General features: G+C 33.9%; 1 protein-coding gene and 1 long non-coding RNA gene across 6 annotated transcripts; both read right to left on the bottom strand.

Annotated features, from left to right (window-relative positions):
• Window positions 1–735: 735 nt before the first annotated feature.
• On the bottom strand, window positions 736–1708 carry LOC127899171 (uncharacterized). Its single transcript, XR_008051112.1, has 2 exons — window positions 1225–1708; window positions 736–1097 (listed from the first exon to the last, which is right to left on the bottom strand). It is a non-coding gene; the product is annotated as an uncharacterized LOC127899171 (long non-coding RNA).
• A 753-nt stretch (window positions 1709–2461) lies between these two features.
• On the bottom strand, window positions 2462–13921 carry LOC102608485 (DNA (cytosine-5)-methyltransferase DRM2). 5 transcript variants are annotated; one of them, XM_015527795.3, is made up of 13 exons: window positions 13587–13921; window positions 11897–11941; window positions 10595–10635; window positions 10096–10137; window positions 9869–10006; window positions 6007–6106; window positions 5880–5926; window positions 5674–5773; window positions 5543–5589; window positions 4519–4632; window positions 4336–4435; window positions 3839–3933; window positions 2462–3740 (listed from the first exon to the last, which is right to left on the bottom strand). In XM_015527795.3, the coding sequence occupies exons 4-13, from the start codon at window positions 10096–10098 to the stop codon at window positions 2601–2603; spliced, it is 1884 nt and encodes a 627-aa protein (XP_015383281.2). In that variant the 5' UTR covers window positions 10099–10137; window positions 10595–10635; window positions 11897–11941; window positions 13587–13921; the 3' UTR covers window positions 2462–2600. The 5 variants fall into 5 exon arrangements, with proteins under 5 accessions (XP_015383281.2, XP_006470298.2, XP_006470299.2 ...); XM_006470235.4 differs by lacking the exon at window positions 10595–10635; XM_006470236.4 differs by lacking the exons at window positions 10595–10635; window positions 11897–11941.
• Between the last annotated feature and the right edge of the window lie 900 nt (window positions 13922–14821).

The following is a 14821-nucleotide window of genomic DNA, read 5'->3' as shown; positions in this document are numbered from 1 at the left end:
GCGGGTGGGCCTGCCTATGTGTTTTTCCAATCCATATTAAAAGGAGTTTCTTTTACAAATACATAATGTACATACTGACATGGTATAAATTTATCATTTAGATAAAAATATAAGATAATAAAATTACATCATATGAACTAAAAAGTATTAAATTCAACCAATCGAATTATGTTACATTTGTTTATACAAACAAGTTTGTATGTAAATTTATAGATCTATCATTACTCATTTAAAAAAAAAAAAAAGACTATGATAAGAAAAATTAAAAAAATATATTTTGAAATTGATGGAGATATTTCAACTTAAAATTTCGACTTAAAATTTTGACACAAACCTGGAGACTTTGATTTCAATAAATCCAATAATAAATAAATAATTACCATTAAATATTACTTTTAACTCTCAAAAATCTGTCATTATATCACTTGAAATCAATTGTTAAAAATTTGTATCAAAATTTTAAGTCAAAAAATTAAGTTAAAATATCCAAAGAATTGATTTTTGTTTTTGGGGGGAGCAAAGTGAAATTGAATAACACTTGCAAAAGTAAAAACAAATGAAACTGGAATATAGTTTGCGCCTAGTTTTCTTCTGAGCCCAATACTGGCTAATTCTATGTTCAATAGCAAACTCTTGTCATTGTTTTTGCTCCCAAAATTTTTTTAGGATGCGTTTGGCATCCAGCATTACACAGCATTACCATCCCGCATAGCATTAAATTAATACAACCCTATGTTTGGCTAAAAACTGATTTCGTATTATACCGCATAACATTACTGTTGTTATACAGTTAAAGCCGCATTAACTAAACCCGTGGGGGGTATCGGGTTTACGCGTGATTGCTTATAAAGAGAGGAAAAAAAAAAGAGTAATATTTTTTCTTCTTCAAAACACGATTAAGCCACAGAACGCATCTTCTCTTTGCTTCCATTCTCTTCTCAAAACCCAATCTATCGCCGACACCGGCTCAGCCATAACATTTATCACCGACACTAGCACGGCAACAGCCACTTTGAGTACTCGATGCTGTCAATGCCGTCAAGTTCTCCCGCGCGGCACCCCTACTCCAACATCTCTATGCCGCGGGTCCGCAGCCACTGCACGATATCACAACAAATTCATATTAGCATTTTTGCCTTTATCCATAACTTGAGTATTTTAAATTATAAAAGCCATTTTTTAAAAAGATAAAAAAGAAAAATCAGATCCTTGTGACAGTGTTACTTATTCTTTTTTGCTTTTTTTCTTTTCTTCTTCGGAAGAAAAGGATTTAAAGGGAGGAAAAATGATTTATCGACAAAATAAATCAATAAATAAATGAAGGATGCAAAGAACCGAAAAAAAAAATTGTGGAATGATAACAAGGGGAGAAAAAAGAAACAGAGGAAGAAAAGAACAGGGAAGAAATTAAAGAGGGTTGAAGGTTGAAGATTGAAGATTTTGTCCTGTAAAAGAGGGAGATAAAGAGATAAGGATGACGTGTCAATGCATAGACACAACTTGTGTTTATTATTTTATAATTTTATTTTACCAATTTTTTTATAGAATTTATTTTACCGTTTGTTTTATTAAACAAGCAAATTATATATTAATTGTTTTGTCATTCATTCTTATTAAATGTATGTTTTATTCTTTATTTATATTGTGATAATTTTTTAAAAGTTATTTGATTAAATTATGTGATTCAATCGTTATTTCAAAGGATATATATTTGGGAAATGCTAAAAAAGAAAATATTATGTCACCGAAAATTTTAGAATTTGTTAGTTTACATATGTTTTATGAATAATTATAATTCTTTTGTACATTTATAATACAAGAAATTAATGTAAAAGTTTTAAAATTTAAAACTTCTATATTTAATATATTTCTAAGTATTAATAAATATTATTTTATAAATATATAATATAAATTAATCACAAAAAATTAATACAGTACAGTGCAACACCAAACATAGTATAATTAAAAATTAATACAGTACAGTGGAACACCAAACATTGTACAATATTATTGTAATACAGTACTAATGCAATACAGCATAATACAATACACCTGCATTAAAATAATACAATACAACATAATACAATACAGTGTACCAAACGCACCCTTAAGGTATTGGGCTTTCCTCATATTTCAAGCACAAACGCACAATTGACAATAAATATATTTTAGCACGAATTATGCTATGCACATGGATGCAGCTACTAAAATGTCACTAATTTTATGTTTAACATTTGATGAATACTAAAGCTTGTTTTTGTTAAATCAATTTCATGAGAAAAGGGTTGACAGTGCTTCCGGCTTTTACTTCTTTAGCAGAGTCAGTCAAATTGACTATTAATTTTCGCTGCTCTTGCCTAACTTTCGGAAACGTTGAAATGATTTCAAGGCCTTGGCCCTTTTGATGCTTTTAGCACTTGGCTACAGCCTTGATAAAAAATTAACATCACAAATACGATCATAGGAAATTGGAATCAACTTCTGATGCCTCTTCCAATAAAATGTTAAACAAAGGATAATTAAAGGATTGGTTTAATCAGCTAAGCTAATATCCGCAAATTATTCACAAATACAAAATAATAATAATAATAATAATAATACTAGTTTCTCTGCATCATATTCTTCACCAAGTCCAGAATACGAAAGTAATCATAGAACAGTGAGGAGTCTTTGCCCTCGAGTCCATCACGGCTGTGCCTATTGCTACCAGCAAGATTGTTACAAGGACTCCCACCGATAACAAGATCAAATCCACCAAATGCATTGATCATCTGCTCTATTCGGTTGGCATCAAGCTGTTGAACATCGGCAAAGTCAATCAAAGTCCCCTTCTGGTTGGTTTGCTCCCACCAACTCCGGACAATGTTCCTGTTGACCTCAGAGATATCAACGGAAACAACATTCTTCATCCGGACGCCAAGCCGATGTAAGGCAACTTCTGCACCACCAATCCCAGAGAAAAGAGAAAGGACATTAATGCCATCAGGGTACATTTCTTTTAGGACTGACAGGTGGTAAGCCACTGTGTCAACCTGAAATGAGTTCCCAAGGGACTTATATCGATCTGTCCTACTGATTCCCCCTCCCCTCGTGTGGTTCTTTGGGAAACCCAAAAGCATTTCCACCTCATCTGGCTCAAGTGGTGCCAGTTTATTCCTACCCACCCAAACCAGGTTCCACTTCCGGCATTCGTCCATTACAAATTTTTGGACATGATGAGGTGGCTCTGGCTCACCATCACATTCTTCAAGTGCCTTACGGATCCTCTCTGTCAGTTTGGCACTAGCAATACAAGTTTGCAAGCAATTTAAATGGCTCCTTGTGTCCCACGAAGGCCACCATTTCCTTGACAAGGGCAGTGCTTCATATATGTTCTGTGGAGGAAGCGGAACGAGATGATGTCTGTTTTTGATTGGCAGATTGTGCACATACCCCCTCTTCCTTGCAGCAGCACAAAAATACTTCGAGTCCACAAATTCTGGCTCCACATCATACAAAAACCTTGAGATAGTGTCCCACACACCTTTGGGAGCAAGTGCCACATTCTCATAATAGAAATATGGAGGTCCAGCAGCAGCTTCTGGGAGAGATCGATGGACAATAACATCTGGATTACTGGGTACCCCAAACCCAATCATAGGATTTGGGAGGCGAATGGGCTCATCAATAGGCGGCTTCTCATAGTCCAACATTCTTCTCTTCTTATGTTTATGATAACCATTGGATGGCTTAGGCCTCGGCTGTAAAAAGGATGGGAAACCCCTCATTTTAGTTTCCTGAATGCAATATAAAAAGAAATAGCAGGACATAATAATCATAAAATGGGGAAGACAATTACCTTATCTTCTATTTCCGCCAGAAGTGCATCAGCAGCCTTTGCCATTTGAGCGGCACATATAAAATCTGTCAACTCTGCAATAGAGGTGTTTGGCCCTGCAATGTTTGAAGAGGTAACAATAAAGATAAGAAACTAGAAACCACACAACCACACATTATAACAAATAAAGGATCAATGATGCTTTGCAGGAAAATGAGTACTATCAACACCTATGGTACAGTAATATCTGAGTTGCATAACTCAACAAAGAAAGAAACCAATTAAAAGATAACATACAAGCAAAAAATTGACTTCTAACACAGAAACTTAAAGAGCCTTCGGCGAATTGTTAGCAACATGAAAAGGAGGGGAGAGTCAAAGTGGCACTAAAATTTATATTGCAGAAATATTCGGTGCAATCTTCTCTGTTCTGATTGAAACACTGAAACCTCTTTCTCAGTGATATTGATTTCATCAACAATATTTACACAATGAGTCACAGTATTTGGAATGCACACCACATCTCTCCATGGCTATTGAAGCCTCTTGCACTGAATATCCCATGCTCGCCAAGGACACGAGTTTCTCCTCCTTGTCAGGATCGGGATTCGTGATTTCCTGAAAAATTAAAAAAAGAGTTACGCATATGGTGACAAAAAATTGAACAAACTTCCACCAAGTCGAATTAAAGGAATAACTACCTCGCCTTCAAAACTATCAGTATCCGAGAAACCATCAAGAAAGCTACCATCCAATTCGGGAGAGTTTTGATCAGAATTGATGTGTTGCTCTGCTTGAGGAGATTGCCCAAGAGCCTGCACGATAATAAAAGAGCACGGAAAACAAATAAATGGGATAAGAAGTTCAGGGGAGTATTTTTCAAAATTATGTCTTCATCTCAAAACACGAACACGTCACATTTATTGAACAACTGAAAACGTGATTTAAATCACCCATCTAATTATCATGTTGTTTGTGTTTGGACTTTTGACACATTTAATTATATGAATCATGTAGTTATACCCCTGCCTTGTCATGAACATGAATTGCCAACCCAACCAAAACGGCATTGACCGTACAATCTTGAACAGATTTTTAGGCAAAGTATAAAATTCACAACATTAATTTTAGAAGAGAAACTAAGAAAAAGGATTCTATTAAAAGTGGAAATTTATTAGGAATTATGACCAGCTGACTCTTACAGGAAGGGAGAGGGAAAAAAGATCCCATTATTTTGTTAAGCACAAATATAATTGACCCCCTAATTTTTAGTTTAAATACACTCCATATGAGGTTAATGACATAATGATGTTAATTTGTAACAATTTACGTGTCTGATAAGACGGCCTTTTTTAAAGGTGCTAAACTTTTCCTATCATTCTAGGATGAGGGTTTTTTGTATGTTCTGTATAATACCTCCAATTTTCTGAAAACATATAGGGTTTTAATGAAATTCAAAACTTGTGGATATTTCAGTATTTAAGCCAAATATTAGGAGGATCCATAACTGCTTTTCCCTAGATCCCATAGTCCTTGAAAACAGTGAGATTCTCTGATATTAATCATGCTCAAACTATTGACATTACTGAACAACAAACAGGGCATTACGAAGGTAAAGCAATAAGAAAACAATAACTACCATCCAACTTTCAAAAAACACAACTAAGGTGACTAAAAAGATAAAAATCAATCCAGACTGAAGGCATGAGGCAGGTATTGACTCACAGAGTATGTGAGGAGAGTTTCCAATATTGAATCTGTATTTTCCTCCCCTGCCAATTAAGCAAAGCCGGGTTATATATGATGTTTTCAAAGATATAAATCGATGCACAAGGTAAGCCATAAATTGACTTTACCATTTTCCTGGATTGCTTTGGCTACCATATCCACAGAGAAGCCCATCCCAACAAAATGATCAATCAACTTGGACTTCGAAGAACTTGCAGATGAGCTCGCCTAGGATCAATAAAGGGGAATTCAGAACCACAGAAAATTGTTATTTTTTTAAAGTATACCATCAAGTTATGAACATTTTATAACTGTGAAGTGGACGTCAACTCACCGAATGTTTGAGGAGAGCTTCAAGTATCAAGTCTGTATTTTGCTCCCCTGGATAATAATTAAATGAGGGTTTCAAATGAAGCGCTCAAAATAAATCTTAGACTTTAACAAGAAGATGGCAGCCATACCATTTTCCTGAATGGCTTTGGCAACCACTTCTTCAGAAAATCCCATCCCTACAAAATGATCAATCATCTTTGAGCTAGAGGAACCTGCTGATGAGCTTGCCTTCAGATGATAAAAGGTAATTACAAAATCAGTGATAAAACGTACAGCTTTGTCTCTATCTTCTACGATTAATGCATATACACATCCATGCAGGAATAATATTATACACTATCTAGTCTAGTACATTGTAACATGTTTGAAAAGTAAACAGAAGAGAGTATTACACAGCAAATATGATAAACAAATTACCATTGGAAATTGGGTAGAAGCACAGGAATGGTACCCTGACAATGCTGATGGAGAATGATAAGAAAAATCAGCTGGGTATTGCTCAAAGGAAATTAGAACAGTCAAAAGGGAAAATTCACATTCTTCACTTTTCACCAGCAAAGATTTATGCTTCTATCAGTAAAAGTGACGAGGGGTAGTGATGCAGAATATGATATTATCCTTATTAATAATAAACCGATCAGATTAAAATCTAGAAACAGATCGGGTTAAAATTCAGTTCAAATTTAACCCTAACCGAATTAATTATCCAATCGGTTTGTAGGGAAAAAATAAATAAAATGAAATCCCTAATTTATAATTCAATCTCCTCAAATCTCAATCCTAATTTATCTCAAACTCCTCTCTCTCACTCAAACTCAGCCCCTCATTCCCAAACTCAACCGCAACCGTCTTCTTCCATGCCACTGTTGAGCTTGTTGCCTATGCGAAGCAGCTGCATCTCCCTCTACCATCCTTGAAGTCACGAAGCAGATGAACACTTGGGTCTGCCATCATCATCTCTCACTTCTTGTCTTTCACAGATCTTGGCCATCGTCGTCACTCCTTTCATAAGTGTTTTATAATTGATTGTGCTGTGTTTGTAAGAATAGAAATTGGAAGATTTTTTGCTGTAATAATTAGTTTAGTTAGCTATTGTTGAAGGCAATATATTGTTGAAGGCAACCAGATAATGCAAAGGGATTTTAACTTTTAGTTCTTTTTCATTTTACATTTTGTGATATTTTTGGGGGAAAAAAGCAAAAATTGGATTGTATTTTTGGAATTACCGTAACCCAAATTTGTGATCCAAACCGAACCGAACCAAACTTGATTCAGTTACAAATTTGAAACCATTTGGGTTGAACATTCGGGTTGGAACCCAAACCGAATCCCGAGAACCGAAACCCGATTTGCCCACCTCTAGTTTTGTTAGTTTAAAGGAAGATCTTTACTTTCCTTACAATCATATCCTTTTATGGAAAAAAAGGTAAAAATCTCTCTAAATTAACAAAAACTCTAATCAAACATTAAAACCCTATATGTTTTAAATAAGGATACTATCTTCTTTTGCTTCATTCTCCCCCACTTAGAAAACTTGACAGCTGGCAAGATGGGGGAATAAAATTTCAAGTGGCTTTTTCCAACAAACTAGAAAATGCCGAATCTAGTCCTTAGAGGATGCAACAAATTGGTCTAGTCATATACAAAATTTCACATCAAATAGTTTAAACCAAGTAAGATCTCAAGGTGCAAGAACTTGTGAGGCATTTGTAGAAAGACCGAAAACAAAAAGAGGCCAAAGAATATGTCAGAGAGACCAATGATGCCAAATGAACCATTTAATTAGAAATTCAATGGAGTGAGCAATTAAGCAATTAGGTTTAGGGCATCATTTTAAGATAATGTTCACAACCTATAAAATAAACTCAAATCTGATGTTTAAGAATACTATTGTCAACTGGCAAAGGCTTCTTACTCTCTAAATATGCATCCTCACTATACTTTCAACAAGTTCATCTTCTGGTTTAATATCATCTTTCTTCTTTGACTCAACTCATTCTCACATTTAAATCAACATCGTCCTAATGGCTTGATAAACTTGCTAATTCACAACTCCGAGATGGTTCTCTAAAACTAGAGGAAGTAGGTTTACTGAACCTGGGTTTTGCATTTTCACCCGTGTTGGTAGAACATGCACAAGATATTATGGAGAAAGCTAAATTTGAGTGCTGCCATAGACAGTGAGATTTCTAGGATTGTCATGTTGGGTAACATTCAAAATGGAAGAATACAAATTCTACACATTTCATTCACTGCAACTTTTAGTTTTTCTATTTGAACTTATGCTTGAATCATTATAAACTATGAGATCTATTTGAAGGTAGAGCCCTGTATACTGATATTATTTTGGGTTGTCCTAAGCTCATTGGAGGGGGGAGGAATCCAAACCAGGTGTAAGACAATGAATTCTAATGCAAATTACTAGAACCACAAACTTAACAATAAAACAGCAATTAAAGGATAATTATACCTCACTTTGGCACTCAGGCTTTGAAATAAGTCCTCAAATATTTAGAATTCTGAAAACAGCCCCAAACTTTTCCAACTTACTAATTAGCCCCTTGGGTAATTACATTCAAGTCCTTCAAGAATCTCTCGCAAGTGCTGGCGTGTGAGGCATCACCGAGTGTCGTCTTCAGTAGTCGTTGATGCCAAGTGGTAGATTGGAGGTCAAGGAGTCTACTGATGATGGAATAGTGATGAAAGGTTTGGCAAAGAAAGGTTGAGAATGGTGGCAGCATGTGGGGTTGTCAATGAACGGATGGCTAATAGGTTTATGGGGTTAGCTAATTAACTCAAAGAAGTCAAACAGTGATGGTGGTATCTAGTTAATTGCTGATGGAGAAATGGTGGCAGTGGACAGTCATTTTTCCAAGCTATAATGCCAATTCATATAGGATAGACATCACACAAGGATAAGTATAGATAGAAAAGGAAGTACTTTAGAAGAGACAGAAGAAACAATAGAAGAATTAAATAGAGAGACTAGAAATTAAAGGAGAAAGGAGACAAACTCAGAGAAATACGGGAGGAAATCAATAGGTAGAATCATAACTGTATTTCAAACACCATCATAGTCTGTCTTAATCAGGAAAACAGCACCCTTTAAATAGGGTTACAAGTCCTCAGAAATTGATAAAGATCAAAGTGCTCAAGAAAGAAATCAAATCCTAGCATATAAGAAAAATTAAAGTCTCCCTACAGAATAGCAAATAAAAATCATAATAAAAGGAAAGTAAAAATCTACGTCTAAACTAAATTAAAAAAATCTGATTAAATGTTAAAACCTTAAAAATTTTAAATCAGGATTATATCCAATTTTGCATCAAGTAGTCCTTCAGCTCATTTGATGCAGCGTCAATCACAAGGGGAACAATTCTTGATGCAATTTTATTTTTTAATTAGTATCATGATGTTAACCAAATCCCCTCCCATTCATGTGAGTGGTGTTCGAACCTTAGTCTCTTGTACCACCACAAGATTTTACCAGTTGAACCAACTAGCACCCACTACTTAGCAAATGAGGAGAGATAATAATTGATTAATTATGCGTCTATGACTGAAAAGTCACTTAAGCCACTTAAGCGGTGAAAACTATAATATGGCGATTGTAAACTACAAAAGTTAGTCCATATCAAAAAGGGTAGCAGCATGACAAAAAAGAGCAAGCAACCAACTGCAATGTTTACTAAATGCATAAGGTAGTATATAGCAACTTCATCTCAAGAAGGTTAAGCACACAAGATCTTAGTAGGCAACTCATTAATCAGTTGGAAAGTAGCTCAATTAAAAACTCATGAATCAAGTAACATTCAGATAGACCATAAGACAGAATAACCAAAAACCTCTTTGATGATGACAAACATAATGTCTTCCCTACGCACCGCGGTTGTGCTAAAAAAAAATTCCATCTTTATTTCCTTTGTTCTGATTTAACCGCTAGCTTTATGATTTAATGCAGAAACCAAAAATAAAATTTCCAAAATGTACCTCCGTTGAGCCGGCAATAGTTTCCCCATCATTAACTGTCAAACTGGAACAAGAAGGTAAACCATAACTTGCAATTTCCAGCTCATCGTCAGTATTCCAGTCAATATCACCACTATCTCCACCAGAAGCATTCTCATCCTATGTCAGTTTACATATAAAAAATTACATATGGACACAAACAACAACGAGAAAAGGAATCAGAAACAAACAGATAAATGAAGATGTACCATTTCTTTGTAACCTCTAATTCACCACAAGTAAAGGTTAACCTGTTCACAAAATTTTTTTAAAAAAAATTGTGAGTCCAAAATCAAGATAAGTTGTTAAGCAACACTGAAAGCAGTGCATAACTATCAAAATTCTAATTAATGTGCAGCTGATGCCGAACTAGAATACATGCAGAGACATGAAGAAAGAGAAAGTAGAGCAGAATAAAGAAGAGAATGAAAGGACAAAAGGAAAGAGAAGAGAAAGAAATAGATAAAAGGGAAGGGAAAGCATAAAAGTGAAACTAGTATCAAATTTTATCCATTTTCCATCCCTATGTCCACATACAAGCCATTTAATTGGTTAGATAAAACTTGCAGAATATGAAAAAATACTTAAGCTATGAAATTGTACTAATATGGTAACAACTAAAATCTAGATCTCTACTTATATTATTAAAAGATAACTTAATACTCTAGATAAAATGGTCACTGCAGTATCAGTTTCCACACGACTTACAGCAACCAATGTCTGCTATCTTGTACTGATGTTAACAGGTACTGCATATGCAACAGCAAAAAGCCTTAGTAGTGTGTCTGTGTGTGTTAACACATGCATGCTAGTGCTGTAACATGCATTAGTGCCCGCACATGCATAAAATTTCTTGACCCACTTCTTTTCAGATTCAACACTCACAGTTACCCAAGCTTGAAATGCCATCGGTAAAAGTTCAAAGAAACTGCTCACTCGATACCTTAGGAGTATTTACATATTAAAATGTCATAAAACAGATTAGTTTGACAATTATGCCCTCCTAATTTTATTGAAATGAAAAAATTAAAGCATTCGGTATGATAGCCTATGACACTCATTTTCTTTTTTTTTTCACCTTTTCAGCCCGAATATCACACAAGAACAAAAGAAATCAAGTTCAAATTTAGACCTCTTCTCTATTTCTTAGATATACATATTTTTAATAGGATTCTTTAATATACATATCCAAGAGAAAATCTCTCCAACATAACCATCCACCGCAAGCACTAAAGGTTTCCTCAAAATGCTTTTACTTTACTTCTTGTGACCCCCGCAATTAATTAAAGAAGGTTTCACGAGAAGTGAGTGTATTTGCTCCATGCTTATGCCTTCAAGGAACACATTTGTTCTTCACTACTGCAATCTAATGCAAGAGATTTGCAACTTACTTTGCAATGAACTCAAAACTAAAGCTGTGTCTGGAATATTGGCTACATATACCTGCAGGTTTGGGCTTGGGTGGCACCAAGGTTGGCTTCGTGTCTTTGAAGGTAAGGTTCAGTTAGAAGTTAGGATTGGATAGCTTTTGATCAACAATATGTGCGTTCAAAGGGATTGAACTGTGTTAATCAAATTAATATCAAGCTACTTAATAGTATTAAGATGAAAAATTCAAGACTTCAAAATGAAAGATGGAAAATTCAAGATTTCAAAATGAAATTTATGCGGAGGGATTTATTCAAATTAAAGACTACAAAAAAGAAGATTGAATGGTTCAATGACAATAAAACTAATGTGCACAGTGTTTCTTGCTTAAAGGAGTCGTCATATGTTAGCTTCGAAGGAAAGCAAAGCTTCTTAGAAACCGAAAGTCATGCACAATTTTAATGCACATCTTTTCAATTATTGCGTATATTGTAAAATTACTTGATAGTCTTTATCTGTCTAATTTAATAGATGATCCTCACAACAGGGGTGTTTATTTGTGAAACAGAGGTAATATGTTTAAGTCAGGTTGTGTTGTTTACTTGTGAAACAGAGGTCACATGTTTAAGTCAGGTTGTGTACCTGAGGTCAATGCACAACTCCGAGGGTTTGGAAACACGTCAAAATCTGCAAAGATATGCGTAAATGTATTTCTCTCAGAGAAGGAGAAAGGGAAACATTACATGCAACATGGTAGCAGCAATATTACACAAAAATTCCAGTTATGCCATCTCTTTCATAATCTAACACAGAGAAAAAGGTAAAGAAAAAATAAGAGAACCGTAATAAAAAAGCACACATGGAAGTGTTTGCCAAACATAAAAGAGATGGAAGCATGTGCTTAGCACCTTTAAGTTTCAAAAATTTTAAACACATGGCATCATGATCCTGCCATGTTCCCAATATTAATAAATACACAAGTGACAGTTATCATTGAATCTGTTACAAGTTTATTCTCTTCCAAAAAACACAGGAAAAAGAGAAGACACTAATAGCTAATCTATAAATGTATTGATTCTATATCGTTCCTGGGTAGAATTCATGTCAATTTGAAATTCAGACACATCAAACTTCAAATAAATTTAACATGCTCGATGAAAATAAGACTCACAAATAGTATGCACCTTTTCTTTTAGACACAAAGTTTCCAATTTCATTTACAAAGCACTACCAACACATTCAATTGAACAACGAAAGGCAAGGTCTCTTAGGTTAACAAACATTTTAACCAGGTACATTGATTTATTGACCTCAATTGGGGAAAAACAAAATGTAATAACAGTCCCACCAAAATTGATATCTAGATTAGACCAAATACACACAAATTAATCTTTGACCTCCAATAGACTTTCTGTGGCAAATGGAATGTAATCTCTGACCTCCAATACACACAAAAAATTAACATGCCAATCATACATTCATACATTCTTTCTGCAAATGGAACGTACTTTTACAGTCCCTCAATACCATCCCAAAAAAAAAGTAAATCATAGAATTTTATCAGTTTTAACCCATATCAAATAAAATTCTTTCCCGCGCACTCACCCATGAACCATTAAGCTAAAATTGATTGACGCGTTACTTAATTTTTTATCATCATCCAGCGTTAAAAAAACAAATCTTTTCACAATTTCTTGCCAAGAATATAAACAACTACGACCCTATTGAACTTAAAAAGAAAAAAAAATACATTAGCCCCTCTTGGTTCCATATCCAAGTCCAACAAAACACTCCAAAAGCTGCAATTACGAAAATTGTCCACAGAATTGGAAAATTGTGTGAATTTGATGTCATCTTATTCGGAAAAACTAAAGACCAACGCTCTAATTATACAGCATTACAATTAAAAAGCTTTGACAAACAACTAACGAACACTAAATAAGAAAGAAGTCCAGTACAACCTACACATGATTCATTGATTTGTTGAGCCTAAAAACCTTTCATTATGTTGCTAAGACTCTAAGAAAACTGAATTGCAGAAACGAAAAAACAAATTAAATGCAAGCCTCGGTCAAATTAGATCCGTTTACTTCCCAAAAGAATATCAAAACAGAACAAATGAATTAAAAAGAATTAAAATCTCGTAACACTTCTTTCCTTCTTTATCTCCCTTTGCCGTTTTCCGGCAACCAAACAGAACAATATTATTATTTAAAGAAAAAAAACCATAAAACAAAAGCTAATTCTCCTTCTAAACACAAACACAACTTACAAAAATAAACAAATATAAATTAAATTAAAAATAAAAGATTACGCCGAAATAAAAGGCTACCTCCTTGAACAATGCCTGCTTTGGAAAAAAATGAAAAGATTCCACTGATCCAGAATCTTCCTTCAATACAACTAACAATAATGTACCTCGTCTCAGAAAAAAAAAATTAAAAATTACAGAATTTTTAAAAATTGGTAAAGAATTTCATATTTTCTCTGAGTACAAAATTAGTTGTAAAAAAAAATAAAAAAGAGTCAAATTGTTAAAAGAATCTGCATGCAGAAAAATTGCAGAGCGAGCGAAAACGGTTATGCTTGTAGAGATGGAGAGAGAAAGAGAGACTGCCTGAGAGTCGTAAACTACTAATTCAGTTTGGTCGCGCAACAATAAGAGAAGAAACAGTGAAATTAGTCAAATTTAGTAAATATTTGTAGGTGAGGGTGTTTTGGTAAATTAAGCATGTGAAATTAAATTAATAAATATTTGCGCCCTCGCGCTATTTTTCCTTCACCTCAGTTACCGTATTTGCGTTTGTCTGTTTGCATTGCAGCTTTTCTTTGGTGACTTTTGTACCGGTTCAGTGGTCAATTCTGGAATTCTGCAACGCTTTGAAATTTACGTCAGAAATTATATAATATTTTGGATTCTTTCATATTTTTAAAATTTTATAATTATTTTTAATTGAAATGTAAATTATAAATTCTTCCAAAAATATTTATTTTCATATATTTGAGTGTTCATGTTGTAATTTGTAAAGGGCACTAGCGAATACGGCTTTCCGATTTTTTATTCCTCTGTTAAATTATGTAAATTTATTTATTTAAACACCATTTCTATGACAAAAGAATCTATATTTTCAAATTTTAATTTGGAATATATTAATGCAAATAAATAATTTTTAAGAATTGAAATTTATTAAATTTTACTTTGAAACCCATTTCAAAAAGAAAAGTGCTTCTTATTATTTTTTTGAACGTTAAATATCTATTACAAATTTGATATTTTTCAAAAGTCTATTGTGATTAAAAATTTATATCCCTACTAATATTGGAGGAATAAAAATATAAATTAAACTGTTTTTGATTCCTCTTGCTGCATGGTGCTTTGCGTTTGTGTGGCCACTTTACTCAAAAAGAGAGCACAATGAATTTTGTACTCTATAGTTCCTTTCCTCTTATCTTGGGAAAAAAAAAAAAATTTGAACGGTGTACTTGGCTAAGTTGAAATTATTTTAGGGACTGCTTGGTATGATTTTTTAAATTTTTATTTTTACTCTTAATAAATAAAAATATTAA

Source organism: Citrus sinensis, chromosome 2 (assembly GCF_022201045.2).
Source record: "Citrus sinensis cultivar Valencia sweet orange chromosome 2, DVS_A1.0, whole genome shotgun sequence".
In the NCBI taxonomy this organism is placed as follows: domain Eukaryota; kingdom Viridiplantae; phylum Streptophyta; class Magnoliopsida; order Sapindales; family Rutaceae; genus Citrus; species Citrus sinensis.
This window is presented reverse-complemented; position numbering and strand designations above follow the sequence as displayed.